At 39.0% G+C, this 8,754-nt stretch overlaps 1 protein-coding gene across 1 annotated transcript in view; it reads left to right on the top strand.

Annotated features, from left to right (window-relative positions):
* TRPM5 (transient receptor potential cation channel, subfamily M, member 5) overlaps positions 1-8,754 on the top strand; it is a 39,631-nt gene that overhangs the window by 1,887 nt on the left and 28,990 nt on the right. The window contains exons 3-5 of the mRNA XM_009891995.1: positions 939-1,105; positions 4,217-4,397; positions 6,866-6,930. Of these exons, the coding sequence (XP_009890297.1) occupies positions 939-1,105; positions 4,217-4,397; positions 6,866-6,930 (413 nt within the window). The remainder of the gene's footprint in view (positions 1-938; positions 1,106-4,216; positions 4,398-6,865; positions 6,931-8,754) is intronic.

Raw genomic sequence — 8,754 nt, 5'->3', positions numbered from 1 at the left:
GAAAAGCATTTAAAAACAAACCCAAACAAATCAATATCTGGGAAGACGCATGGAAGTGGCTTTCATTTAAGATGACTTCCCTCCCCCGCAGTAGCTTTATGAAAATATCTGCAAATTGAAGTGAAAATGTTTGTAAGCATTTCACAGCAAGCTCTTGTTTAGCTTCACTGGTCCAGACAAGATTGTAACAGTATTGTTTTTTGTAATGAAACAGCCCAGTATGCAAGCTCTTTCTGACAGTTTTGTACCACACAGATATTCTCTATCTCCAGCTGCCTTCTATACTTAAGACTGGACAGCATCAAGATCTCTAGTTCCTTTATGTTACATATTTGAAAAAAGGTTGGTTAGCTGCTTCCCTAGGGTTCTCCAAATTCTCTTTCACCATAACAGTACTGCCATAAATCCTACTCTGCTGAAGAGTTCACTCTCCGACACACACAAGAACAAGAGAAAGAGAGCACCAGATTAAGCAGGTTATGCCCAAGCTCTTCTGCTATCAGGTGATGGCATGGGACTGTTTAGTCCTCAATTCAAGCCAACAACTTCCTCCACCCCATCCCTTTGCTCTTCCTTGTGCAACAATCAGACCTGCTTGGTATAGTGACATTTCTGCTCATATTCAGACAGTAAGTGACTCTAGACTGGACACAGCATTCTTAATAGGCGTATTGACATTAGAAGAAAGATTATAACATTGCATCACATGATATGCAAAGCATGTTCGCTTAGGCATATAATTTCTTCTTCTTTTCCTTGTCAAACTCTTACATACTTTGTATGTATTTAATTCTAAAAGTTGTAGTCCATCAAGACCTGCCTACAGTTTATCTATCTAAAAAAAAAAAACCCTAAATCCAGTACTGCAAGTAATGTTACTTGAAACACACACATGTTCAATTATAAAGAAACTAACTATTTTTAAAAAATAATTTCAGGTGCGTGGATTTTTACCAGTGCTTTACGTGTAGGAATAACAAGACACTTAGTGCAAGCAGTCCGAGATCATGCACTGGCTAGTACTTCATCCAAAGCAAGAGTGATTACCATAGGAATAACTACACTCAGAAAAATTCAGCACAGAGAAATTCTGGAAAACACGAAGGTATTTTTCTCTTATTCTACTCGTGCGATGGGATTGTTCAGAAGTAGGCTGCAGCTTTACAAATTTGGAAGTAGTAGGCAGAACAACGTTCATCTAGCTTAAAAACCAAAGTGGAGTTTAAAGTGTGTTTTGGGGGAAAACAGAAATAAAAAGCAGGAAGAATTGTTAGACCCTAATAATTCTGTGCCCTGTGCAGTTCTGCAAATATCCAGTAGGTGACAGCATTAGACATTAGCTCAGCGACCAGAGCAAGGATGAACGTCAGGAAAAAAATCATGCATCATAGGGTACCTTTAGTATTTTTTTACCTTGTTCACTTACTGCAGAAGCACTTACTCCAACCTATTTCATAAATACTGTAAAAAGTATATTTTATTGGAACACAACCATAAATATTTCAAGACCAAGTTTTCTTAAGTAGTCCTTGAGTTGGTGTCTACTATGCAATAACTTGCTCAACACAGCAGGCCAGAAAAGCTAGCCATGCAGCATTATGTCTAGTTATTTGGAACTCTAGGGACTTCACAGTTCAGGTCAAAACAATCAGAGTTCTTGGGGAAAAAAAAAAAACAACACAAAAAAACACCCCCACCCCCCAATAAAAAAACCTCACCCAACAAAAACAGTTGCTGAAAATGTCAAAACAAGTTGACGGTGAATTGACCAGGAGGTGGAGAAAAAAAAAAAAAAAAAAGTATTACTTCCTTGCCACTGGATATAGAGTCTGTCCTAAGCAGAATATTATAACAATAAAGTGGGCGTGTAATGACAATGAATGACAGTTCCTCTGTGCTATTTTACTTCCCTGCAGAAGCTAAGAAACGAACGACAAACACAACCCTTTGAACTCACACCTAGTTCTCCTCTCAGATAGGCTAGCAAGTACCAGCTAGCAATTTATTGTCATTGGGCTTCCCCTTTTCCCTTTCTTTTTGGTAAGGACAGCTACCTGTGTGCTCTACCAGGTGGGACTCTTTAGCTGGAAGACTTTAACCTATTTGTGGGGCTGAACTGATCCGAAAGGATCTCAGAGGAAAGAATTCGGTTCATTGCACTTGTGAATTTTGTTCAGGAAAGTTGCTTTGGCAAATGCAAACTAACTATTTCACCTCCCTCCCAGGCTAAGTGACCAAAATGCATCTGGATCTTTCCCAGCCAGCAGCTACAAAACAAGTGCACTGGTCTTTTTATTACATTAGATTTTCTCCCTCTTAACTAAAGCTCAAATTCCTTGTCAAGGAATAGTGCATGTGGAGCGTTCCTGACCCTATGACTTCTGGCACTGCTTCCACCCAAAGACATTCTGGATTTTAGTCAGTAACTTTAAGACAAAGGAACTACAGACAAGGATGTTGATCTAAACCGAGTTCTCTTTATACTTGGCACTAACACAAGCAGCTTGTTGTATAAAATAGAGCTAACAATCCACACTATCAAGGAGAAAAACAAGCCCTGAAATCAGTGGATCCCTCCCATCTCTTCTGTGTTAATGGTATGCTTTAAACATCTCTTCCACATTTTTGGAGAATAAATAGGAAAATCCCTGAGGGCCTTTTTCAATTGGTTGTTGTGCCTCCAGGTCCTAATCAAAGGCCAGATCTTTGGCAAGTAGGTTTAATGTTACATGGCAGCAAAATATAGGCACGCCCTCTATCAAAACAAAATTTGAAGGCAAATTAATTGTGTAAAGAAGCTTTCCCCAACAAACGAGAGACAGAGGGGAGGTAAAAGAAGTTTATGGCACTTGCTGTTTGTAAAGTACATGCAAACTTACTGCTTTTTTGCCTGGAACAGCCTCTGATGTTCCTACTCTTCCCGGAGTTGCTGACAGGGGAAAAAGCCATAGGAACATGCCTAATTATAGTCTTTTTCACCTTGCGTTGAAGGAGATTTCTTTTCTCCAGTTTGACTGTATGCAGCTTCGTTTCAGAAAGCCACTTAGGGTCATGCTATGCAGTGTGCTCAACTCTTCTAGCCACAGCATGAAGGAGCTTGTCTCTCTGCTATACCTTAGTGACAACTAGGTTACTTGCATAGTTACACTGCTATGTCTAGAAAGGCTTTAACACCTGTCTGTGTCCACAAAATTAGTGGGAGGAAAATGCAATACACAGGCACAATAGCCAAGCTAACAGTCTGAGTTTTGTCCATCAACTCAAAGGCTGCAGGAGTTGGAAAAGAGGCATAATAGAAGGAAATACAGATTTTAAACAATTGCTTTAATCTGGCTTACTTGAAACAGGACAGTGATTATGAAGATGAAAAAGAAGAATAACCAGGCATTTACAGCCTGGCTCGCAGCTAGGAATGATATATCAAAGTGGATGTGCAACAGTGGGAAAGAAAGATTTATTAAGGAAGTAAGGGGAACTTGAAAAATTATGTGTATGGATGACCATAGGTAGCGCAATCCTTAGAACAAAAGACTATAACAGGGGTTCTGTTTTGCCCATACAGTGATTTTAAGCAAAAATTCATTAATAAATAATTTCAAGATATAACAGCCCTCACCCAAATTAAAAGATAATAAGATTGCACTTTCTAAAGTCTGCCCTTCACGCACTTTTTTAGAATGCAATTTCCAAATTGAGAATAACCATTAGATCTCACATAACCCTGTCAATTAAATAAAGCTGCATTTAAACTGATATGGACATATAGCAGGCTAACTTATCTACTGAGCTAAACATAGACAAAACACTACTGTAGTGAATAGGTTTGCCCCTGTTTATACCAGCTGAGACTTTAGCCCTCCGAGACATTACAGCTCCATCCACAATTATTTGGTCTCATGGCCCCTTTCCATTTGTCCAACAAACATTTCCAAAACCTCTGAATGAATGCCTACATTCCAGAGATGATGACTGATGTCACTATATTTTGTAGAGTCCAAGAGAGAAACATCAGGGACTGCAGCTTTCAGTCCTGTCAAACCTGGTACCTTTCAGAAGCAACACATTCTCCTTCTCTACCTTTTCAAAAAGTCTATTCAAGTGTCTCAAAGGTGGTGTGCTATGTCATAGCACAAACAACACCGTAATGGAGATGAAGCACATAAAAACATGGACTGTGTTTTGTAGAGAACACTAACATCTCTCCTCCTTTCTCTAGAATGAAAGTCTTGTACACTACCAATCAGATGATAATATCCAAGGCCCACTGTATTCCCTGGACCACAATCATTCCCATTTTATTTTGGTGGATCACATGACACCACATGAGCTAGATGGAACCACTAAGCTACGTCTCACCTTGGAAAAGCATATTTCAGAACAGCGTACTGGCTATGGTGGTAAGTCAAGTCTCTATAAGCATGCTAACTTGAATAATACCAGTATTATGTGAGTGTTGTGGGCCCCAGCCTTATCAAAGGCAAGCCAAATTCTCAAATTGGACAATCATCTACATAGGCAAGATCAAGTAAACACATCTGTCATTATGTAAGAGGCAGAACTAAGGTGACTTCTGAGGTTGAGAAAGCTGCTCTTTCAATGAAAGATCCTGACTTTTATCACATCTCCTTAAACATAGCTCAAAGCTGATCTTCAAAGCATAGCTCAAATTGCCTTAAGACACAACAAATGGAAAATAAATCCAGCTTTAAGTTCCTTAACCAGTGGCTCTAAGAGATGGACATTCATTGTTGTATACTTTTATGCCCTCTCACACACAGGGTCTTGAATTGCTCCCACAGTGGAAGAAAAGACTTGTTCCAAAGCCCTCTGAAGTATTTTAAGCCATATTTATTTCAGCATAAAATCTTATCCTGAGTAAACAACGTAGCATCTAATGGCCATCTTAATCTATATGACCTTTGTTTATAATGACAGCTGAGTATTGGGCAGGCCTCCTACTGCTATTTGTGGAAAGAATTCAGTTGTAGTGCTAATACAATTACTTTTACCTTCCCTTTGTTTCTATAATACCTGCAGTGCTAGCACACCTGTAACAGAAGGGAGAGCTCACTTATTCACACTTGTATGCGTCAATGGAATATTCAATTACATAGCTCATAGTATGGTTGCACAGATGTACCCGAGAGCATGAATGCACCTGAAGAATGCTTATCTGGTGACTCAGATAGGAAAGACCACAGGTGGACTGTAATGGTAGGCTGAGGTTGCAGTGCTGAGAATTAGAAAGTAGCCTCTTTCTGCTAGCGAACCAAGTCTGATTGAACAAATCTCAGTGGAACAACTTTCTGTCAAAAAATGTTGATTCATGAAACAAATATTTTACTGGAACACATTGAATTCAGTGATATCTTCTATAAACAAAACCAATGTCATTCATTTAAGCTCATTTATAGTCAAGCTGAGCAAAGCTATGTGACTTTACTGAAGTAAAACACTTTAATAAGGTCATGCAGAATCTCCTTATCTTAAAGAATACCTAGAAGTCATTCAGAGGAAATTTTTGATATGCTGAATATTCTTTTCAGTTAAGGACTTCCCACCTTGCCAGCACAAAGTCAGAATCCCCCTCCCACTCCCCCTCCCTGCCCTGCCCCTTGTCTAGATAAATTTTATCTAAATCTATGGTAAATGAAGAATATTTGAAACCATAAACATATCTTGAGGAACCTGTAGTCACAGAGGTCACTCTTCAAACTACAACTTCACCTTATAGAGGTATAGCAATGCTATACTATTCACTAAAACAAATTAAATTACTTGCCAATGAAGTTACTGACTACAGCTTAATTCTACCTTCTGTCTGTAGTGATCCCACAACAGATCCAACAAATAGCAAGTGACAATATGTACGCTGCTCTGGGAGACCTACAAAGGGAAACATCAAAAAATTGTTTGAACCAAATGCCTTTTATCTTCCAACTGAAAGAGGCATTCATCTCATGATGCTACTCTCTTGATTGAGCTTTTAGACCAATCTATAGTCACCTTTGGGTTACAGAGTTCAGCATTTAAAGTATAAACCATGTAGAAATAAGTGGGCCCCTGTGGGAGGATGGCTGAGGACAGGGATGCCTACACTGTTTTTTCCCCTGCTGCCATGACACCTTAAATATTTCATTAGCATTTCTTTTAAATTTAGATGATTATGTTATTAATAGTCACCACATTAGACTGTGCTGAATGGAATTTTAACCTGTTTAAGCACAGTAATAAAGAGTATATGGTTTCTATCAACTCATATCTGACTCATCTCATGCTAGCTGTTCTACATAGTCAGCCTCTTCATATTCTTAAATCCTCCTTTTATCAGGCTTTTCTCCTGGATTCCACTACACCTTCCTGCATGTGCTAGGCACACGCATTACACCTGCGACAAACTGACAGCTTTTCACTTCTAAATGTATCTAATATAAACAATGGTAGCTGCCTTTCTGAAAATGTAACAATCTTGTCTTGCACCCTAATGCAGCTCCATTACTCTACTCTCCAATCACCTTGCAGGAAATAAATAACTTAAAAAGTCAACAGTAGTATGACATACGGAAGTGCCAATGTCCATATTTTGCAGCTGAGGTGTACTGAGGTGAGAACAGACTGGACTACTTGCCAGGGATCAGGCAAGACGTCTGAGGCAAATGTGCCTTTGTCCTGAATCTTAGACTAAGACCCTATCTGCTACGTCACATTGTTATTCTTGTCTTTTGCTACTTGCTTCTGCAGGCTCCCATTCTGGTAGGCACCAGAACAGCATGTAACAGGAGAACTATTTTCAAGGGGCTGGCAAAAACACATTGGTTTTCTGAAAGCCGCTAACTTTTTAAAAATTAAACCATCTATTTCACAGGAACGGGTAGCATTGAGATCCCTGTGCTTTGCCTACTGGTAAACGGAGGACCAGGCACGCTTGAGGTAAGAAGCTGTTTGCAACTTTAGAAAAATAAATTAACTGGTGCTAAGTAATTAATAGAAAATTTGGCTGGATGATAAACACAAGGATTGGCACTTTACATAAGGTCAAAATTCATATCTTTTCACCATTAAGAACTGAATTCTGTTAATATTAAATTTGCCAGTATTTGGGAGAAACATTTCCTTTTGAATGGGCACCAGCTGATCATTAAAGCTTCCATTGCCAGCTCATACAGTGGGAAGAAGCAATCCAAAACCCAAACAAACCCACAGAAGTCAGCTCCAAATCTCTCGAAATAGAAATACGGTGCTATTACTCGAGATCACATACAAAAAAACATTAATCATTCAGTGCTGTCCAGTAACAGTGAGACAACTGTCTCTGTGTCTCTCCCACAGAGCTCAGAGGAAGCACCAGACCAGGTTTGCTAGATATGCCATTTAAAAATACAGTGTCCTCGTTCCACTGAGCAAAAATACATTCTAGGATAGAAGACTGGATAGTTGTCTGCTAACAATCCCATATCTTCTTCAGCAAAGGATCAATTTTGATTTTTTCCTGAGTAATTCTACAACTTGAAGAACCTGTTAGCTAGGAGACAGTCTTTGATTTCTATTTTAGTTTTACTGGCCTTTTATTTTGCTACTTTGTAGCAGCCTGTATGTCCACGTGGCATTTTTTTAATAACACTCTCAGATGAAAAGGCATCCTCTACAGTACCTTTACGGAGACATTTAACCATAATTTAAAGTTCCCAAGTGATGAGATTCTGCAACACAAGCTGGTAACCTCTTTCAGAATAATGACTCATTTCTATTGACATTTTCTAGTTTCAGTTTCCAGTCCCTGTATCTTGTCATATCTTTGTCAGCTGGGCTGAAACACACACTGCTATTAGAAATCTCGCTGTTTAAACTAGGATTATGTCACCTCTTGAGCTTTCCTTTTAGAAGCTAAATATGGCAGTGTTTTCGATATCTTGGGTGTTGAAAAATCACATATCACAACCCATAAATCCTCTTTTCAAAGTTTTAGATAACAAAGTGACTTGGACATCAAAGGTGACTGGTTGGAGCTGCCCTAAATTTACATGTGCTGGGAATGCATAACTGATTGCGCTTTTTTAGAATATCAATTTCTTAAATACAAATTGGATAATACACACCAAGGACTACAACAGTTGTTTAAAAAACCCCAAAACCTAAACTAAAAAAAAACAAACCTACGCAACAAGCAAATCAATAGCTAGATTCTTAGAGTCTCATTAGCTTCTTGCATGACTCCAGAGTAAGAGATAGATTGGCAGCAAATAGTCATTGTTGCAATTATGATGCCATGGCCTCTGCTTTCCTCTCTCAACAAGCTGCCTGACTGGTTCTAATTGCACAAGTAATAGAATTATCAGCCTTTAACTCTTGTAGTTGCTACGCTTCAGTGGTTTTTTTCTGTGGTCCCATGTTGTATTCCCACAAGCAAATTCCTGATTTTCAGAACGTATCTCCAGGTTTAGCAGCCAGAAGAGCCTGCTGAGAATTTCTGTATAGTGCTCCTCTTGCACTTGGTTATGCTGAAACACAAACTGGGGGGGGGGATGGACAGGAAGGGAATTGGGGACAAAAGAGTTTTATGCATTGTTTGTCAAAATCAGGTTGCTTAGCTACTCAGCAGATGTATCATGAAAAGAAGTACAGTCTGGATCCTATACATGGACAATCTGTTACAGAATCAGAAAAATCCTAATAGCTTAGAGGAGTCTGTACTGACTCCATAGTGAATCTGGTTTAGGTATTCCTAGTTTTCAAGAAATCCTCTTTTGAATAACA

Source organism: Charadrius vociferus, unplaced genomic scaffold (assembly GCF_000708025.1).
Source record: "Charadrius vociferus isolate BGI_N301 unplaced genomic scaffold, ASM70802v2 scaffold179, whole genome shotgun sequence".
Lineage (NCBI taxonomy): Eukaryota > Metazoa > Chordata > Aves > Charadriiformes > Charadriidae > Charadrius > Charadrius vociferus.
The sequence above is the reverse complement of the archived record's forward strand: the minus strand, read 5'-3'. Positions and strand labels throughout refer to the sequence as shown.